General features: G+C 49.4%; 1 protein-coding gene across 2 annotated transcripts in view; it reads left to right on the top strand.

Annotated features, from left to right (window-relative positions):
* The window catches only part of ABCC1 (ATP binding cassette subfamily C member 1), a 140,853-nt gene that overhangs the window by 21,791 nt on the left and 97,815 nt on the right, over nt 1–21,247 (top strand). For both annotated transcript variants that reach the window (XM_043560445.1, XM_043560446.1), the window contains exon 2: nt 19,743–19,919. In XM_043560445.1, coding sequence (XP_043416380.1) covers nt 19,743–19,919 — 177 coding nt within the window. The remainder of the gene's footprint in view (nt 1–19,742; nt 19,920–21,247) is intronic.

The raw sequence follows: 21,247 nt of genomic DNA, 5'->3' as shown, positions 1-21,247 counted from the left end.
ATATCCGAAAGAAATATTTAGTGACCGTAGGGTGGGTGCTCTACAGGAAATGTACAGAGTTCCATTAGGAAGTTAAGATGTGATTGACAGGGCATGGGCAGGAAGGACAGAGGGCTGCTTCTCCTGAGGCCTGAAGGCTGCCTCTGAGTCGAAGCCAGGGCAGCGAGGGGAGAAGAGCTCCAGGCCAGGGGAACAGACCGTGCAAAGGTCCTGAGGCATAGGGTGGCCATAGGCATAGTGAGGAGCTTCAGGCAGAGTGTGTCAGGATCTGGTTACGGTTTGAAGCTATCACTTTGACTGTGGGGTGAAGGGTGGCCCTGAGGGGAGGCCAGCAACCAGTTAGGAGCCTAGGTAAATAAATACTTGCAAGGTGTGGAATGAATTGAACAAATCCCCTATCTTCTATTGTTTGGACCAGCACCATACGATAGAAAAAGAATGCAGGCCATGTATGGAGTTTTGTCTGGTTGCCACATTACAAAAAATAATAAAAAACAGGTGAAATGATTTTAAGTATATATTTTATTTAACTCCATATATGCAACATGTTGGAATTTCAGCATGTAACTAATGAGGTATTTTGCATTTTGTTTGTACTGAGTCTTTTTTTTTTTTTAATATTTATTTTGAGAGGTACGGGGTGTGGGGGGGGGGTGGGACAGAGAGAGAGAGAGAGAGAGAGAGAGAGAGGAGGTAGAGAGAATCCCAAGCAGGTTTTATGCCGTGAGTGCAGAGCCCAATGTGGGGCTCGATTTCATGAACTGTGAGATCACGACCTGAGCTGAAACCAAGAGTCAGACGCTTAACCTGAGCCACCCATGTGCTCCCATACTAAGTGTTTTAGTTTTATAGCACATCCCAGTTTGGTCCAGCCTCATTTCAAGTGCTCATTAGCCCCTTGAGGCTGGTAGTTAGTGTATTGGATGCTGCGGTTTCTGTTACTTTGTTAAAAATCAGACATTAGATAATATTTGTAGAGCTATAAACCGCCAGGAATGCACACTCCTGCATTTAAGTGATTTCCCCCCACCCCCAGCTTTATTGAGGTATCGATGTGTAACATATGTAAAGCTCAGGTGTATAGGACAGGATGGTTTGCTAAACGTGTGTGTTGTAAAGTGATTATGCAGTTAGGTTACTTAGCACCTCCAGTCCCTCCCATTATTACCTTGACCTCCACCTCTAATTCCTGAGATCTGCTCTCCTGACCGCTTTCAAGTATACAACACAGTATTTGCTAACTGTGATCACCATGCTGTACGTTAGGTTCCTGGAGCTAATTCGTCATCTTATAACTGGAAGTTTGTGCCCTTTGACCCACATTTCCCCGTTTCCCCTACCCCCTAGTCCTTTTAATTTCTATTTTTTAAAGCTTATTTTTATTTTATTTTTTTGGTAATCTCGACACCCGACGGAGGCTCAAACTCATGACCCCCAAGATTAAGAGTCACGCGCTCCACCGACTGAGCCAGCCAGGAGCCCTCAGTTCAGTGTTTTTAGATTCCGCACGTAAAATGAGAACATACAGTATTTGTTGTTCTCTGCTTCGTTTCATTTGGCATAATGCCTTCGAGGTCCATCCATGTTGTCGCACATGGCAAGATTTCCTTTTTTTTTTTTTTTGAGTTAGTGGTTTTCTTTTCTTCCTTTTTTTTTAAAATATAATTTATTGTCAAGTTGGCTATATAAAAAAATTTATATTTTTTTATATAATTTATTGTCAAGAGTATACAGTGTGCTCTTGGTTTCGGGGGTAGAGTCCCGTGATTCATCGCTTAACATACAACACCAGGGCTCATGCCAACAAGTGCCCTCCTCAGTGCCCATCACCTCTTTTCCCCTCTTCCCCACCTCCCCACCCCCATCAACCCTCCGTTTGTTCTCTGTATTTAAGAGTCTCTTATGGTTTGCCTCCCTCCCTCTCTGAATTCCCTTCTTTTTTAATGTCTGGATGATATTTCCATTACATAGGTATACACCACCTTCCTTTATCCCTTCATCCGCCATTGAGCTTTGAGGTTGTTTCCATGTCTCGGCTGTTGTGAGTGATGCTCTAGTGAATGTGACACGCCCATCTCTCTCGAGGATCGGAATTGCGTTTACGTTGGATTTACTTTGTGATGTTGTACAGATTGAATTCCCATGGGGATGACCAGGTCAACATTTGTCATCATTTTTTTAATTCTCGTTGTGTAGCTGCAGGTTATCATACTTAAGCCGGTGTAATTTGTGTTCTGCCCGTGAGGCTTAGTAGCAATTAAGCGAAGCCGTTGGCCTTCGGGTCAGGCCTTCTGTATATTCTTCACTTGAGGAGTAACTTCTAAGGGGAGCCCTTGCGTCATTGTTTGGGAGAGCAAAAGATCAGCAACCCGAGAGGTGGGCATTAGGGGCCTGAGTAAATATGCTGTGTCCTGCCCATTCAGCGGAGGGGTGGGGATGCTTCCAGAAGAAAGTAAAAGGTGAGGACAAGGCCAGCTTCCAAGATTCAGATTTTTTTTTTTTTTGTAATGAAAACATCAAGATACACTTGTCATATTTGGTATGATACTTCTTAGGTACAAAAAAGGACAAATAAGAATGTATATTTGTAGGGCGCCTCGGTGGCTCATCCAACCAAGCATCCAACTCTTGGTTTCGGGTCAGGTCATGATCTCATGGTTTGTGGGTTTGAGCCCTACGTCGGGCTCTGTGCTGACAGCACGGAGCCTGCTTGGGATTCTCTCTCTCCCTCTCTCTGCCCCTCCCCTGCTCGCTCGCTCCCTCCCAAAATAAATAATAAAAAAAAGAGAACATGTTGTATTTGCTTCTATTTGCCTGAAGAATTTCAGGAGGGTACACAGGAACTCACACGTGTGGTTGGATTTGTATACGGGGAGGGGTGTATGGGGCCGTGAAGACGGGACGGGATGGGGCTTGTGGGGGAGATGGAAGCAAGAGTAACTTTTTGCCGTTTGACACGCATGCACACGTTTAAATTTGAGTCACATGCTACTTGTTTTTTTTAAAAAAAAATTTTAATGTTTATTTTGGAGAGAGAGAGAGAGAGAGAGAGACAGCGCCAGCAGGGGAGGGGCAGAGAGAGAGAGGGAGACACAGAATCCGAAACAGGCTCCAGGCTCCAAGCTGTCAGCACACAGCCCGATGTGGGGCTCGAACTCACGAACAGTGAGATCACGACTTGAGCCGAAGTCAGACGCTTAACTAGCTGAGCCACCCAGGCCACCCACGTACTGCCTATTAAAATCAATTACAAAAGAAGTTAGTATTTTCTGTTGTTCTCAGCTTCGTTTAAAGGCATTTTCTCAGCACCTCCCCCGTGGGAGAGGCAGGGATCGTCCTTCAGAAAGCGCCCGGGGCGGGCAGAGCAGGTACTTTGGGGCTGAGCTGACTCGGGACAGCGCCAGGGCAGGGTGAGGAGGCAGGGGTCACGGCCCACACAAGGGCTGGAGGCGGGAAGGAGAGGCGGCTTGGTGGGGGCACTACCAGCCCTTGCTTCCTGCTGGCCCCGTCTGTGTTGCCTGCTGTATGCGGTAACATGCAGATGCTCCATGTTGAAATGGTGGTATGTTGCATTTAACTGGTGGAAATGTGGAAGGGTTGAGGCAGGGGGTGGATCTGGACGCAGTCCCCGTAGTAGCGGTGACATTTATTGAGTGCCTACTACGTGCTCCGGCTTGTGCTTAATGACGTGCTAATTTGCTTCATTTCATGGGTATCCCCACTGTCCAGATGTGGAAACTGAGGCCTGGTTAATTGTCACGTGGTGAGAAGCTGAAACTCTGCTTGATAAGGGTTGTGTTTGGAGAACAAGGAGTCTAAACTTGATAAGGGCAGGGACTGCGTTCAGCGGAGTTTCTCAGCCCCAGCACCGTTGACATTGAGGGCTCAGTGAGTGTTGTGGGCCTGTCCTTGCATTGCGGATGTTCGGCAGCCCACAAGATGTCCAGAGCATGGTGGCAGTAGTGACACCAGAAATGTCTCCAAACACTGTCCGATGTCCCCTGGGGGAAAGTTTACCCCGCTTGAGAACCACTGTCTGAAACAAATAAATCCGATGATGACATGAAATCCATGGTCCCCACCTCGCTTGGAGTAAAAGTTAGAAATGCCTGCAGTGGCCTCTGAGTCCTCTAGTCTGTCCCTCCCTGTCCCCTGGCTTCCTCCCTGACCTTATTTCCCATTACTGTCGAGTCATATTGACCTCTCTGTTATTACTGCAGAATAGCACACGTGTTCCTACCTCAGAACCTTTGCATCAGCTGTTTTCCGTGCTGTTGCGCCAAATGGCCTTTTGGCCTATTCCCTTGTCTCTTTAATATATTACCAAAATACACGTTCTCAGCAAGTCCTTGCCACTTCTCCGAGTCCTTTTCATCATAATACATGCATACATGCACACTATGTGTATTTTTTATGTCTATATATTTTTTCCTTCTATCTTGTCTGTTCTGTCTCTTCTTACAAGGCTGTCCGCTCCAGGAGGGCAGGCCGTTTGCTCTGCTGTTCATCGCGGGGTCCTCAGCATCTGGAAACAGTGCTCAGTCAGGGGATGCATGCTGTCCGTCCTGTTGACTGCCGTGTCCTTAGATGTATGCCTCTGGCTGGCACATGCCTGAACCCGCTCAGGTCCCTGGAATGTGACCAAATGGAGGATTTGGTGAAGCTCCAAAGTCTGATCGGAGGAGGGGAAGTGGCTGGAGACAAAAGTCAACAAAGACAGTCAGGGCTGGATGGAGACGGTGAGGGCAGATGTGTGCTTTGTAGGGAAGGGCCCGTCCTTGGGAGCGTCAGGGTCGCGGCGGGTCAGAGCAGGCTGCTGCCGCCGTGGACATTTGGACACGGCTCTGTCGTCTTTTTGGCTGTCCTTTTAAGACAGGAGTCTTGGGTTCGCGGGTGGCCCCAGTCCCTGTCTTGCTGAGATGTTCAGCTCTGCGCCTTGGGTGTTAGGATTTAGTGGGGATCTGGGGCTCTTGCCTGAGCAGGGCTGTGCCCTGCCTTCCCGGGTGCCGGGGCTAAGATCTGGATGTGGCCCTCCTACCCTCCCCCCTGCCTTAATACTTCTAGGTTTTATTCTTAGCTCTGGTGAGTCAGAGAGTGAGGAAAGACTGCAGCTCAGCCTGGCAGCGGGCAGGGGACGTCACCGCCCGCGTGACCCTGGCTCCTGCTGCCCTTCTCCCACCACAGGCAGCCCTGGCCTCGTGCTGGGTCGGGGCAGGGCGGCCTTAGACCTCCCGTGTCTCTCTGGCCGGCCTGTGCTGGGCAAGCGGAGGCCCCATGTTGTCTCTGAAAACAGGATTAATGTCCAGAAGCCCAGCAGGTCCCCACCCGACTGCTGGCCTCCCTGCAGCTCCTTTTCTCAGCTTGCTTCTGCTTAGAGCTACCCCTGTGCCGGCTGCCTGTCGCATTTGGACCGGTTCTGGATATGGCTTTGTCAGCCACCAGTCGCCTCGCTTCTGCCCCTCCGAGGCGGGGCCGATACCCAGTAGCATCCTGCACACCTCCATCCGTCCCTTTGCTGGGGCTCTGGAGCCGGCCTGTCGGGGTTCGAATCCAGGCTCCACCAGGTCCTGCCCACATACCTTCCGACAAGTGTTCCTACCTCTGTTTGCCTCTGTGTCCCTCTGTGGAATGGGGTTAATGCAGGACGCGCCTCACAGGGTGTGGCTCCGCTGATGGACGTTGAAGCAGGAACACGGTGCCTGGAGCATGGTCAGTACTTTCTGCGGGCGATGACTTATTAGTGCTCTTATCAGCCTGAGTTTCAGTCCCGCGGGGTTTGCCCCAGCTTCGTGGCCGGCCTGCCCTGCACCCCACTGCTCCCAGCCCATGCTGCCCAGAGCTGATGAGGTGTCTCTGGGCAAGCTAAACCCTTAACCCCGCGGTCTGCGTGGCATCCATTATTAGACCTATTTGCAGGTGAAGGAGACCAGAGCCGGAGAGGTGAGCTGATTTTCTGAAGGTCAAGGGGCAGGTGAGTGGTGGCTGCTGGATTCAGACTCAGGCCTCTGGCTCCAGGGTCTCCAGTCTTTGCTGCTGTCGCTTGAATTCGTTCGATTCGTTCCCTCCCTCCCTTCTGCATTTTGAAAAGGTGGATACCCACGCAGCATCTTCCCCATGCCTTTGCCCCGCCATCCCTCTGCCTCAGACATGCTTTCCCTGGATCTTTGCACGGCTGGCTCTTTCTGACCCTGGCACTCTCCTCTGCTGAAATGCCCCCTTCCCGGACCTTCACCCTGACACTTCCCCTCCCTGTGTAACAAGCATTGATCTTCACAGTTATGTTTTGTGACCTTACATCTTTTTAAAAAATATTTACTTATTTATTTTGAGAGAGAAGGCGCACAGGTGTGCGAGTGGGGGAGGGGCAGAGAGAGAGGCGGGGAGAGAGAATCCCAAGTAGGCTCTGTGCCTTCAGCCTGGAGCCCGACGCGGGGCTCAAACTCCTGAACGGTGAGATCGTGACCCAAGTTGAAAAAAAGAGCCACTGGGCGTTGAGGAGGACACTTGTTGGCATGAGCCCTGGGTGTTGTACGTAAGCAATGAACCACGGGAATCTGCCCCCCAAACCAAGAGCACACTGTATACACTGTATGTTAGCCAACCTGACAATAAATTATATTAAAAAAAAAAGAAAAATCAAGAGTCAGACACTTAACCAACTGACTGAGCCCTCCAGGTGCCTCATGTGACCTTCTATCTTTAGTGGACTGTGAGTCTTAAGAGGGCAGGGACTGTGCCTGATTTATTCCCACTCTCCTTGATTAGTCCAGAGCTCGGTACAGAGTAGGTACTCAATAAATATTCATTGTGTGATGGAGACAATGAATGAATGAATGAATGAATGAGTGAGTGAATGAAACCAACCAACCCTTGGGTTTATTTTTTTTTTAATTTTAAAAATTTTTTTTAATATATGAAATTTATTGTCAAATTGGTTTCCATAACCCTTGGGTTTATTGATCAGTCTCTTGGCCAGGAACTAAACCTGGAACCTTTCGGGTCTGTCATTTAGCCCTCCTGGTGGTTCTGTAATCGGTGAATTCTCTTCTCACAGATAAAGAAACCGAGGCCTGGTGAGGCCACCGCTCTGGGATGGTAGGGGCAGGTTTTTTTTGCCTCCCCAGGGGGTTATTTGGCAAAGTCTGGAGACATCTTTGATGGTCCCCCCTGGCTGTGTATGCTTGCTCCCAGATTATACGGGAGCTGAGTTTCTGTGTCTACAGAATGGGGTTTAGTACGTGCCTCTTAGGGTTGTCTGTCAGGATTAAATGTGATTGTGCACTTACTGGCATCTCTTGGACAGAGGTCAGAGATGCTGCTGAACATCCTCAGGTGCACAGGATGGCCCCCTCAAGGCAAAAATCTTCTGGCCCGAAATGTCACCAGTGCCGAGGCTGAGAAACCCTGCTTTCGGGTGCACATCTATGCCGAGGTAGAGACTAGGACCCAGTCGGCCCAACCTCGTGTTTCTTAGCCATCGCCCTTGCTGCGCGCATTGGGTAGGTGGGTGGGGGCGGTTGTAGAATATTTCCACATCTGGGTCAGAACATTGCTTCTCCGTCCCACACAGATGAACTCGGAATCCCTGATGTCTGAGGACAGTTGGTGCCCTGCCTCAGAGAACGTTGTCTTTGAGGCTGCCCCGGGCGGGGTGGTGAGGCCATGGACCTTGGAAAGCCCCTGGAGTTCTTCTAAGTACCTGGCTGAGAGGTGGTGCAGCTCGGGAGGTTGGAGCTCAGTGTCAGACCGTGTGGGTTCAGCGTCCGGCTCTGCCTCTTTCTGGCCCTGTGGCCCCGAGCAAGTTCCATAACCACTCTGGGGCCTCAGAGTCCCCTGGTCTGAGAAGGGGAAGTTTTAATAGTCCTGACTTTGTAGGGGTTTGAATGGATTCCTGCCTGGAAAACACTTAGCACTCTGCCTGGCATTTCAGCTCTTGGGGTTATTATAGGTGCCCAGTAAATATGTGCTTTCTCTTTGTGCCCAGCTCAGCATTTAGAAATTTCTACCCTTAAGTCCCTGCTGTTGCCGTTTGTTTATTGAAAGTGCGAATTTGTTTTGTTATTAGCAGTTTAGAGGTAATACCTACAGAGTGAAAAATACAAATAGCGCTAAAGATAATAAAACAAAATGAATAATGTCTTCTCGCCAGCTTCAGCTCTACCCCCTGGAGGTAGTAGCTGCTAGCTTTTGTTTTTCTTGTATCTTTCTTTTATTTATTTATTTATTTAAAGTTTTTTTTTTTCAACGTTTATTTATTTTTGGGACAGAGAGAGACAGAGCATGAACAGGGGAGGGGCAGAGAGAGAGGGAGACACAGAATCGGAAACTGGCTCCAGGCTCTGAGCCATCAGCCCAGAGCCTGACACGGGGCTTGAACTCACGGACCGCGAGATCGTGACCTGGCTGAAGTCGGACGCTTAACCGACTGCGCCACCCAGGCGCCCCTGTTTTTCTTGTATCTTTCTAAGAAAATTTCCCTGCCTCCAGAATCATCCATGGATCCTTTTATACTAATTTTAAATGGGAACAGTAGTACATGTATGTGATTCAAAAACAAACAGAAGGGTGCCTGGGTGGCTCAGTCCAGTTAAACGTCCGACTTGACTCAGGTCACAATCTCGTGGCTTACAAGTTTGAGCCCCATGTCAGGCTCTGTGCTGACAGCGAGCCTGTCTCGGACTCTGTATCTTCCTCTCCCTCTGCCCCTCCCCTGCTCGTGCTCTGTCTCTCAGTTTCTCAAAAATAAATAAACGTTAGGGGTGCCTGGGTGGCTCAGTTGGTTAAGCGTCCAAGTTCAGCTCAGGTTATGATCTCACAGTTCATGCGTTCAAGCCCCGCATCGGGCTCTGTGCTGACAGCTGGGATCCTGGAGCCTGCTTCGGATTCTGTATCTCCCTCTCTCTGCCCGGCTCACGCTTTGTCTCTCTCTGTCTCTCAAAAATAAATAAATGTAAAAAAAAAGAAAATTAAAAAGATAAATTTGGCAAACCTTTAAAAAAAATAAACGTTAAAAAAAAAAAAAGCAAACTGAACATTTTCTTGGTGGATAGAGGCATCTACACTTGATTTAAATTCCCGGCTATGCATGCTGCTTGCGGGTTATGTCACTTGTCCTCAGTTTCTGTATCTGTAAAATGGATTTAATTATAGTGCCTGCCTCCCAGAGTTGTTTGTGAGGATTAAATGGAATATAAAGCACTTAGCTCAGTCCTGGCACATGCCACTGAGAACCTCAGTAAGCCCTCAGTCTTTTTGTTGCTGTTAATGGAGGAAGGTGGCACATACATGTTCCCTACAGGTCTATGCTGGAATATCATCCCGGCCCGGAGCTCTTTTTCTGTAATAGCACCTACCACCCACCATTATTCTCTGCCCCCTTTTACTCTTCTTCAGGGCATTTGCTAACATTGGACAAGCATATAGCTATTTATCTGTTTAGTATTTGCCTCTTCTTTTAAATTTTTTAACCTTTTTTTTAAATTTATTTTTGAGAGAGAGAGGGCTGGGGAGGGGCAGAGAGATACACACACACACACACACACACACACACACACGGAATCTGAAGCAGGCTCCAGGCTCTGAGCTGTCAGCACAGAGCCCGACGCAGGGCTCGAACCCATGAACTGTGAGATCATGACCTCATCAGATGCTTCACCGACTGAGCCACCCAGACGCCCCTGCCTCTTTCGCTAGAATGATACTCTGAGAGTAGAACCTTGACCTCAGATGTTACTGGCACACAGTACTCTCCTGATAAATAATTGTCTACTTAGTGGTGGAAAGCGGAATGTGATACATTATTGAGCTGATCGCTTCAGTCCCCAGTGGAATGCCCATTTCAGAGTCCGTCCTTGTAATTAACTAGGTCAGAGCAACCTTTACTCCCAGACTCAGGTGGCACAGAGGAGCAGTTCAGATTCATAATTAAGTTCCCCTCTGTTGTCTCCCCGCACCCCTCCTGTTCTGGGGTCAGCTAGCAGGACCCCGGGCAAAGCTCTTCCCCTTGTCCCTGCAGGCCCCTGTCTGGTGTCCCTCCAGAAGCTGCGTTGGCCAGGCCGGAGCATCAGGATGGCGGGGAATCCCCGCGGGGCTCCGACCGAGGAGATACCGGCACATGGTGCCTCTGTGACCAGCTTGGTTGAACCGAGTGGGGCCGGCCAGCTAAGTGTGGGGTGACACTTGCCTGTGCTGGGCACGACTGGGGTGGCTTCTCGACCTGACCCAGCCAAGAGGAGTGAGGGTGAGGGAGAGCCATTGAATGGAGCTCAGGATGGACCAGAGTAAACCTGAGGGCACCTGGTGGGCCGAATAATGGCCTCTCCAAAGATGCCTGTGGCCTGGTCCGTGGAACCTGTGATTATGTGATGTTGCACAGCAGAGGGCAAGGCGGATGGCGGGTGCAATTAGGCTCAAGGTCACAGCTGACCTTGAGCCGGCAGAGGTCCTGGGTTATCTGGGTGGGCCCAGGTATCACGAGGGTTTTTGTATGTGCAAGAGGGAGACACAAGAGAGTAAATTCAGAGAGGCGGCAGTGTGACTGGCACTTGGTCTGGTGTCCTTGGCTTTGAAGATGGAAGCACAGGCGGTGAGCCATAGAATGTGGGCGGCTTCTAGAAGCTGGAAGAGGCAAGGAAACGGATTCTCCATTAGAGTCTCCTGAAGGAACGCAGCCCTGCCCGAGACCCCTTTCAGATTCCTGACCTCTGCAACTGTATGATTGAATATTTGTGTTCCTTGAAGCGACCCAGTTTGTGGTGATTTGTAACGGCAGCCATAGGCGGTGAGTACAGGTAGGGGGTTCTGAACTTGGTGACGATTTGAGCATTCACATCTTCTCGGCCCAGATTTTTCATGGTTGCAGGCACAGCTCCAGAAGGGCCTGCTAAAATTCATGTTACCCATCCCTGGGGGACAGCTCAGTAATCGCCCTTTCTAAGTTTGAGTCCCAGCCTCATCACATACAAGCTGTGTGTCTTCTCTGTCTCAATTTCCTCACCTCTCAAAGGGGCATCAAAACAAAACCTCCCTTCTAAGTAGTCATGGAGGTTAAATGAATTAATTCATTTCAAACGCATAGAAATAATGCCTGGCACGTAGTTAGTGTTGAGTTAATGCTAGGTGGTATTGTTATTATCAATAACAACATAACATCACATTAAGAGTTTCACGATATAAACATTTATTTCCATTACTGGTGTAAGAATTAAGGTTACTGACAGTAGTTCTCTATTGAGTGTGTAGGACCCTGTGTGCATGCAATTTTATTTAATCTTGAGAATAGCTCTAGGAGATAAGTATTCTTAGCCTTAGAGATGAGGCTCAGAGAGGCTAAGTAACTTGTCTAAGGTCACACAGCAAATAAGGAAACTGTGTCTTTAAGAGACCAGGGAATAGTTTTTTGGGGAAATGGGGTGGGGTAGTGGGGAAGAATAGGAAAAGGGGAGAACAGAAGGAAAGAAGTGGGCTCTAAAAAAGTCAGCTGAAGAGGTTGTAAATAATAGTAATAATCAACATATGTATGGGTTTTTCTGGGCCCCTTGGGAGAAGAAGGCAGTATCCCCACTTGGCTGGTGGATTGTTTGAGCCTCAGAGAAGATTAGTGATTTACCCAGAAAGTATACTACTGCTCGTAGTGGAATAAGCCCTAAAATCATGCATGTCAAATTCTGAATCACAGTCTTGTATAAAAGTTGATTCAGTGGATCAGAACTTGTATTATTAGGATGCTTTCTGTTGTAAGTGAGAGCAAATTCATTTTAAACTTGTGTAAACAGGGTGCCTGGGTGGCTCAGTCGGTTAAGCGTCCGACTCTTGATCTCAGCTCAGGGCTTCATCTCAGGGTCATGAGTTCAAGCCCTGCGTTGGGCTCTGTATTGGGTGTGAAGCTTACTTAAAAAAAGTTTGTGAAACAATAAAGTGGATTTATTGGAGAAGTGCTGTGGGAGGAAGGACTGTAGGTGAAGTCCAGCAGCACCTCCCCTGCCCCCCCCCCCCCCATGGCACCAAGAACCATTTTTCTTTCGTCTCTACCTTTTATTTTTTTTTATTTTTATTTTTTTCAATATATGAAGTTTACTGTCAAATTGGTTTCCATACATCACCCAGTGCTCATCCCAAAAGGTGCCCCCCTGAATACCCATCACCCACCCTCCCCGCCCTCCCACCCCCCATCAACCCTCAGTTTGTTCTCAGTTTTTAACAGTCTCTTATGCTTTGGCTCTCTCCCACTCTAACCTCTTTTTTTTTTTTTCCTTCCCCTCCTCCATGGGTTTCTGTTAAGTTTCTCAGGATCCACATAAGAGTGAACACATATGGTATCTGTCTTTCTCTGTATGGCTTATTTCACTTAGCATCACACTCTCCAGTTCCATCCACGTTGCTACAAAGGGCCATATTTCGTTCTTTCTCATTGCCACGTAGTACTCCCTTGTGCATATAAACCACAATTTCTTTATCCATCATCGGTTGATGGACATTTAGGCTCTTTCCGTAATTTGGCTATTGTTGAGAGTGCTGCTGTAAACATTGGGGTAGCAGTGCTTTCGCTGGGTCATAGGTCGTCTCTGCCTTTTATAATGTCCACTTTGTTCTCAGTTCTCCATGGTGGTGACACTTCTTCTTTCCCCTCCCAACTTTTGGTGCTTGTCTCGTAAATAGCCGAGACACCTGTAAATCCCACATCCTCACCCTCCATCACTGGGGACAAGAGAGTAGCATCTTTGCTGTGATGGGATTGATGTGGATTAGGCGGCCCTTCTAGATCTAATCGCCAGCAAGCAGGTGAAGGACTCTGCTGATTGCCTGGTTCTAACGAGGGCCTGGCCCGGGAGCTTTGCCCCGAGTGTGTGGCTGAGGGTGCAGGAGGATTTGTTTATGAACGACGGCCAGGGGCTGTTAGCAGAGGAGGGGGATGTATGTGTGGGTTGGAGTGGGGACATCGTAGAGCCAGTGCAGCGTGGCCTTTGGGAAGGTATCTTCCTGCCTAGTGCCTCGGTTTTCTCGTCTGTGTAATGGGGCTGGCGGCAGCGTCTCTTCTGAGGACTGGCTGACGTGCCTGGTACGTCAGGTGCTCAGCTGCCTGTCGTTATTCTGCCCTGGGAGACGGATGAGAGGTGACACCACTCAGTAGAAATTTCACGAACTCCCGAAGCACGCGGGCCAAGCCCACTTGGGCTCGTGCCCCACATCCTCGAGTGTCGGCGCTGAGAGGGGGGGATGGGGCGCATAAAAGGGTGACCGAGCTGTGGAGGCGTCCTGTGGAAGAAGCCGCGGCCGGGGGGAATCCGCGACGCACCTTCTGTACGAAGGGTTCCTTGGACCACATTCCCCCCGCCGGGCGCCCTCCTGGGCCAGCGCTGGTGACTGTTTCCTGGACTGGCTTCCCCCCAGGTTGAATGTTGTCACCAGCATCGGGCCGACGGCCGCTCCGTCCGCAGAATCAGAGAGCGGAGGTCACGCCAGCCTGATTTCCGAAGCCCCCCGGATGCGGGGGGCAGGGCCGCGGGGAGGAGGAGCAGGGTGGCGGCCAGCCCCGGGGTGGGGAGCCACGAGGGGCCAGCAGGCTCCCCGGGAATCGGGATCCTTCCCGAAGCCATCCAGCGGGCCCTCTACGTCACTGTTGCCCACGAAACCCCGGATGGCGGGGTCGCGCTGCGGGTCTCCGGGGTCAAGGCGGGGCAGGGGTCCCTTCGCACAGAAGATTCCATCCAGTCCCGGCCAGCGAGGGCCACGCTGGAGGCCCTGACGCTGTTGTCTGTCCTCCGGTGACGGTCGTCAGGGCCACCGTTGGCCGGCTGAGGCAGGGGGCCCGTGGCCTACTGTCTGCTTCCCACAGCAGTGCAGCGTCATGTTCAGAAGCCCATCTTCCCTCTTCCCGTGTCCCCCCTCCCCTGCCTCCCCCTCCCGCCTCTCCCTCTGGGTCAGGGCGGGCGTGTAGCAGGCGTGTGGCTTCGAGCGGGAAGCTGCTTCTGAAGAGCCAGCGCCTCCTTCGCTGAGCTGAGTGGTTTTCTGCCTCCCGTTGCCGGAGTCCCGTGCCCTTAGATGCTCCCTGGTTTCCTCCTGCTTACTTCCTGATTCGAGCGTTTCTCTGCGCTTTAAGCTTCCTGACTCCGGCCCGTGCTGGTGACAGTGGTGGCGATCATCAGTAATTATTAGCATCTGCTGCTGACAGTCACCGCTCATCTCTGGACCCAGCCAGTCCCGGGCGAAGCACCTCTCGTGCCAGGCCGTTTGAAAGTGGCTGAAACCCTTCCAAGGCCCTTGCATTTTCCTGACCATTTTACTGGTGAGGGGACTGAGGCTTGGACAAGTGAGGTGACCTGCGCGGGTTTGCACGAGGTCAGGGCCTGAGTTTCAGGCCGTAGCTAGAAAGCCGGGGATCCTAGCCAGGTTCCACTTGGATGCGTTATTTTTTTCTTAAAAGCAAAGTAGGAAATGATGTTGGGCAGGGGAGGTTGGGGGGAGGCATGGCATGGGTACCCAGTAACTTCTGGGTACCTGCCAGGTGAGGAGGAGAGGAGCGAAGAGTAAATACACATGGTCCTGGCACTGAGGTCCTTGCATGGTCCTTGTAGGACAGAGGTGTGGCTCAGTCGGTTAGGCATCTGACTTTGGCTCAGGTCATGCTCTCATGGTTCAGAAGTTTGAGCCCCATAACGGGCTCTGTGCTGACAGCCTGGAGTTGGCTTTGGATTCCTTGTCTCCCTCTCTCTTTGCCTATACCCTGCTCACACCCAGTCTCTTTCTCTCTCAAAAAATAAATAAAAATTAAAAAAAAATCATTGCAAAGGTTGGTGGGGAGGAAAGCCGTTTTGGAGCAGGGTTGGGGGAAAGGAAAACTTCTTAAAGGAGATATCCAAGTTGGGTTTTGAAGGATGTGTAGGAGTTTGTTACAGCAGAAAGACATTGCAGGGAGAGCATCTAGCAAGAAGTATCCCAAAGAATCATTGATTTGACCAGCAACTGGGGATTGCCTTGAAAGCAGGAACCCTGGCCCTCTTGAATCTCAAGAGCCTTGAACAATGCCTGACATGTGCTTGGTACATGCTTCTTTGAGCGAATGCCTGTGTTGACACATTGGAGTGGGAGAAATTATAGTAGAAACAGATGGGGCTCAAATGTGGAAGGCCTCATGAGCCGTAGCAAGGATCAGCTTTTGAAGGTGATAGGGAGCCATTTGAGGTTGTTACCCAGAGGGGAGAGGACAATCAGATCTGTCCTATTTATTAACACAAATATTAAAAAAAAATTTTGAGAGAGAGAGACAGAGTGCGAGTGGGGGAGGGGCAGAGAGAGAGGGAGACATAGAATCCAAAGCAGGCTCCAGGCTCTGAGCTGTCAGCACAGAGCCCGACGCAGGACTTGAACCCATGAACCCTGAGATCATGGCCTGAGCTGAAGTCAGATGCTCAACCGACTGAGCCACCCAAGCCCCCCTGTTAACACAAATATTTAAGTCTGTAGGTTTTCCTCTGAGCAGGAGAGTCTTACTGCTTTTAAGCACACACGGAAAGATCTTCCAATTTCACTCAACACCAAGGGAAAAGGAATTTAAGCTCCAGAGAGGTATTTTCCACCACCACGTCTGCAGAGGTCAGAAAGCTTGTAATACACGGTGTTGGGGAACTCGTCGTGCTTGTGCCTTGTTAGGTGGAGTATAAATTGATACCCCCGTGGGGGGCAATGTCTGTCTAAATTTTAAAAGCAGGCACCTTTTGTCCCAGCGAGTTCCCTTTTGGAAAGTCATCTTATAAATATGCTTGCGTGCATGGGAAATGAGGCACTTTCCAGGTTGTCAAATCCCTGCTGCATTGCTTGTCTCTTAGAGCAACCCAGTGCCCACTCAGCAGGAGGCTGGTCCAATAAAGTCAAGTCCATCATACAGCGGAATACCAAGCAACTGGAACAAAGAATGAGGAAACACATTGTGTGCAGTGTCGGATGACCTTTCAGATCTGTTATTAAGTGAGAAAAGCTGGGCACCCAGCTGGCTGAGTCGAAAGAGCATGTGACTATTGATGTCAGGGTCCTGAGTTTGAGCCCCACGTTGGGTGTAGAGAGTACTTCAATAAACTCAAAAAAAATTCTTCAGAGAAAAAAGCAAGGGACAGAACAGGGTAAGGAGTATGTGGCCTTCCATTTGGTAACAGAAAATATGTATTTTTGTTAAATATACACGCATAAAGTAGTTTCTGGCAGGATGCACAAAAAAAACAATAATGGTTGCTCCTAGAGACAGGACCTAGGGACTCGGGGTGGGAAGATGGCTGGTCACTTTTCCTTTTTCAAAAGAAATAAAATTAAGTTCTCAAGAATAAGACCCCTAGGGGCGCCTGGGTGACTCAGTCAGTTGAGCATCCAGCTTCAGCTCAGGTCATGATCTCACAGTTTGTGAGTTTGAGCCCCACGTCGGGCTCTGTGCTGACAGCTCAGAGCCTGGAGCCTGCTTCGGATTCTGTGTCGCCCTCTCTCTCTGCCCCTCCCCTGCTCATGCTCTGTCTCTCTCTCTCTCTTTCTCTCTGTCAAAAATAAATAAACATTTAAAAAAATTAAAAAAAAAAAGGAATAAGACCTCTATTTTATTGATTAAAATCAGTGTCTGATATTTTTTTTAAAAAGCGAGATACAGAATGGGTTATGTATTGTGCTTTCTGGGGAAACAAGATAATGTATCTGGAAGATACTTGGATGTTGGCAATGGTAGTTTTGCCTGTGGGGTGGAATGGGGGCTGCAGATTCGGGGAGGGAGGCTTCTCTTTCACCACATGTATGCCATTGTGTGTGATTTGAAAAATTTTTAGCTCATCATAGAATTAACACAGAGAAACACGGCTGGATGCCTGGGTGGTTGGGTGCGTGGGTGGGTGGTTGATGGGTGGGCATGTGTGCACGCATGGTTGCATTTGTAGAGGATGGGTGGATGGGTGGATGCATGCATGGGTAGATGGTTCAGTGGGTAGGTGGAGGAGTTGGTGCACGGATGGGTGAGCGGGTAGCTGGCTAGATAGACTAGTGGATGGATGATGTGTGGACGGGCTCATGGATGGGGGGGTAGGTATGTATCTGGATGCATGAATGGATGTCTAGATACGTATGGTAACTTGGCTGCGGTGGGTGGAAGGAAGCCCTGAGGGGGGGCCCGGAGGGCTGAAGCAGGGGAATGGTTAGGAAATGACTGCGGGAGTCAAGGCAAGGAATAATTGGGGATGTCTCACACACGAACCGACCTTCTGGTATACACAAGTGCATACATTAAGGCGCAGCATTGTGTTTCACCAGAAGGGCACATTCCTTTGGAATGAGCTTTTTCTGGCAACTGGTCAAGGAACGGCTCTGTATGTAACACAATCGCCAACAGTTTAATCTCGTTTGCACCACCACCTGAAGAATTACAAGTGGCGTGAAAGTAGTTAAAATAATGGGTCTTCGACATAGATCATTCTTCTTCCTGATCACATTCTTGTTGACAAGGCCGTCTTCCACATGCCCAAGTCCCCAGAGGCATGACTTTTGTCCTTTTTCGGGTTTCTTTGTGTCTAGAAGTTTCCCAGCTAACCCCTTTGTGTGTGGTGACCTTTTCAAGTTTCTTTTTCAATGATTTCTTGTTCTTGGTTCTGGAAAAAATAATTGTTGATATCGTAGAATAATTAGACCTCAGAAGAAGCCGTTCAGGTGCCTCGTTAATATCCCAGAGCTCCCTCACTCGCTCACTCTTTTTAAAAGTCAAATCCTTTCTTTTTATTAAGCATCTTAATAACCATTTTGAAGTGTAGACTTGAGTAGCGCTAAGTATATTCACATTGTTGTGTATAGCGAGGTCTCTTTTCTGAGAAGCTCGAAGCTTGTAGTTTGATCAGATAGTCAAATGTGCTTTTTAAGTGAAATGATCTTTCTGTTCCCATTACCTTCTTGTTTTTTCAATGTTCTTTGATGTGGCTTTAAGGCTTGTCACGGAGCCCTAAGATTCCAGGTTCCTTGGAGTTCCTTGGTGGTCTCGCTGAACTGAATGTGTGGAGGCTGTTGGGATCGGGGATCTCTGGAGCTTTCTGGAAGGCACGTCGGCCAGTGGTGGGGAGAGATTGCTGGGTGAGAAGTAGGCTGCCTGGGGCCTTGACCTTGTCCTAAGCCAGGCCGCTCCCCAGCTCCTGGCGAGGGCTGTAGAACAGGATTTTGGGTTCCGTGCTGCCAGACTTTCCTGCTTTTCTGAGAGAAGCCAGATCTAAGTTTTTTCATGAAGTTTCCCGATTTTGGATGTTGGCAGCTAAGCGAAGATGATTTTTAAAAGCGTGCGAAAACAGGAGTAACGACAAACTGTCTCTGGGCCAAATTGGCCTGAGGGCCACCTGTTTTAGACCTCTAATCTTACCTGACCGAGTCATGGTAGAAATAGGAAATTAAGACCCACGGTGGGGGAATAACTTTCCCAAAGTTGTGTAACTGGTCAGTGGTCAAATCAGGACTCGAATTCAGTTCTTCATTATAGAAGTCCTAACTGTTGGTTGAAAGTTCTTTTCCTGGGCAGATAAACCCATTCTGTTGATTACGTGTCTGGCTACTTATCTGTTTGACATGTTTCTTTTTTAAGTTAAAAGCGTTTTATTTTAGACAGAGGGTGCAAGTGAGGGAGAGGGGCAGAGAGAGAGAGCGAGAGAATATCTTAAGCAGGCTCCACCCTCTGCTTAGAGCTCAACACAGGGCTCCATCCCATGACCCTGGGCTCGATCCCACGACCCTGGGATCATGACCTTAGCCAAAATCCAGTCAGACATTCAACTCGCTGAGCCCTCCCGGGCGCTCCTATTTGGCATGTTTCTAATGAAATACATGTGGGTTTTTTTTAAAAAAATAAACAATTAAACCAAGTTTATTTCTGAGGCTGGATAACTTAGTGGTTCGGTGCAGGGACTTCCGAACCAAGTTGGCTGGGTTCGAATTGGGCTTCAGATCTTACCAGTGGGGTGATGCAGGAACGAATCACCAAACCTCTGTGTGCCTTAGCTTTCCCTCGTGAAAGGGGAATGATGAAGTCCTCACAGAATGAAGGGAGGCAATCCATATGAAGAACTTAGAATAGGGTCCCCTTAGCACAGAGGACTGCCGTTTGGGGGTTATCCATGATGCCGATGCAGGTGATGCTAATGGTCGTGATGCTGGCGGTGGTGGGGATGAAGCAGACTTTGTAAAGCCCTCAGCTGACAAGATTGCAAAGTAGAATGATTCATGACGACCAAAGGATTCCTTAGCTGACAGGAGAATACCCTTCCGGGTTCCTCCAAATGGCAGTGCCCATCTCTTGGACGATTGTGGAACTTGCGACAGGTCCTAGGACCTCTTGTGTGAGACAGGGCCTACCTCGATTCCTTCTTTGACGTTTAAGTTTGTTTATTTATTTTGAGGGTGGGAGGGGCAGAGAGAGAATCCCAAGCAGGTTACGAGCTGTCCACGCCGAGCCCAACGCAGGGCTGAAACCCACAAAGCGGGAGGTCATGACCTGAGCCGAAGTGAGGGATTGGGGGCCCAGCTGACTGAGCCGTCCAAGCGCCTCTCTATTTCTTCTTTTTTGTTTCATAGTCTTGCTGGCTCCCGGTCTCTCCAGTTTACGTGTGCTGCCTCAGAGGGCCTCAGGTGGACGGAGGGCCTTGTCTGTCTTCCTCAACCCGTCGTATCTAGCTTTGAACTCCATGCAGATGTCTGGGCCTCTTTGGTGCAGCCTCTTGACCGTGACCCTGTGTTTCTGTCCGCAGGAGTGGAGTGTCACATGGAACACCAGCAACCCCGACTTCACCAAGTGCTTTCAGAACACCGTCCTCGTGTGGGTGCCTTGTTCTTATCTCTGGGTCTGCTTCCCTTTCTACTTCCTCTATCTCTGCCACCATGACCGGGGCTACATTCAGATGACATATCTCAACAAAACCAAAACTGTGAGTCGCTTGGGATTTCCTCCTGGTGGGGGAGGTGGGGTGTGCTCGGGTGGGGGTGGCGGCTGGTGAAGATTGACCTGCTTCTTGTACTTCATTGGCCCTGAGTTCCTTTTTCTAGAAGGCGGACGAGTGATGTGGTAGATAAAGGCTGAGGCTCTGGGTTCAGACGTGGGTGCAGACGCTGGCTCCTCAGCTCGCTGGCCGTATGACCCGAGGCTGTCTTTTTTATTACCCCGAAAGTGTTGTTACCTTGACATAATTTTGAATTGCGGAAGCCCGGCAAGGAAGATCCCAGGAGCTCCCGCTAGCCCTGTACACCCGCCAGTCACGTTCATGATTTCTAACACGTTTCCACCTTTGTTTTGTGCTTTGCTCTGGCACTCTCCCTGGACGCGTTTATTTTTTCCTGAAGCATCTGAGAATCGGAACCATCCCTGCTACATGGACCCTTGATTCTTCAGTGTGTCTTTTCTCAAAACAGGGATATTCTCTCACGTAATGGCAGTACAGTTAGTGGAGGCCATGGGCGTAATACTTTTAAAAAGAATCTACGGCCTGAGTCTGATTTTGTCACTTGTCCCAATACTGTCCTTTCCAGCACCCCCAACCCCCTCCAACCCCAGCTCGGGATCCTGTCCAGATCCTGAGCTGCTTTTAGTCACGGGGGGTCTCTTTTGGTTTTCATATTTCCCAAGACTGATTTCCATAGAAAGAGGGAAACTTGAGTGGTTTCACTGAGGCTGTCCCTTTGCCCATAGGACCCTCATCGAAACCTGTCTCATTCATCCCACGTGAAACGCTGTCGATTTCCCGGTCCTCAACTAGATCCAGTGTCTTTCTCTTGAGCACTTTGTACTTTTTGGGGAGAGCAACGTCTCTCTTTAAAATGTTAAACAGAGGGGCGCCTAGGGGACTCAGTCGGTTAGGCGTCTGACTTGATTTCGGCTCAGGTCATGATCTCACAGTTTGTGAGTTCGAGCCCCACATAGGGCTCTGTGCTGACAGTGCGGCGCCTGCTTGGGATTCTCTCTCCCTCTCTCTCTGCCCCTCCCCTGCTCGTGCTCTCTCTCTCTCTCAAAATAAATCAATAAACTTAAAAAAACAACAACTGAGAAACAGTCTTTAAAAATTAAAAAAAAAAAAGTAAAACGGATTTTACCAAAAAACAAAACAAAAGCCTTGCCTAGAAGCCCTCCAGTAGCTTCTTACCACAGGGAATAAAATGTTCACAGTGGCCCAGCTTGATCTGGCCCCAGGTTCCTCTTCAGCCATCTACCCCACTCATTGCCCATTACATAGCAACCATAAGCCAGTCACGTATGTTCATA

Source organism: Prionailurus bengalensis, chromosome E3 (assembly GCF_016509475.1).
Source record: "Prionailurus bengalensis isolate Pbe53 chromosome E3, Fcat_Pben_1.1_paternal_pri, whole genome shotgun sequence".
Classification (NCBI taxonomy): domain Eukaryota; kingdom Metazoa; phylum Chordata; class Mammalia; order Carnivora; family Felidae; genus Prionailurus; species Prionailurus bengalensis.
The sequence above is the reverse complement of the archived record's forward strand: the minus strand, read 5'-3'. Positions and strand labels throughout refer to the sequence as shown.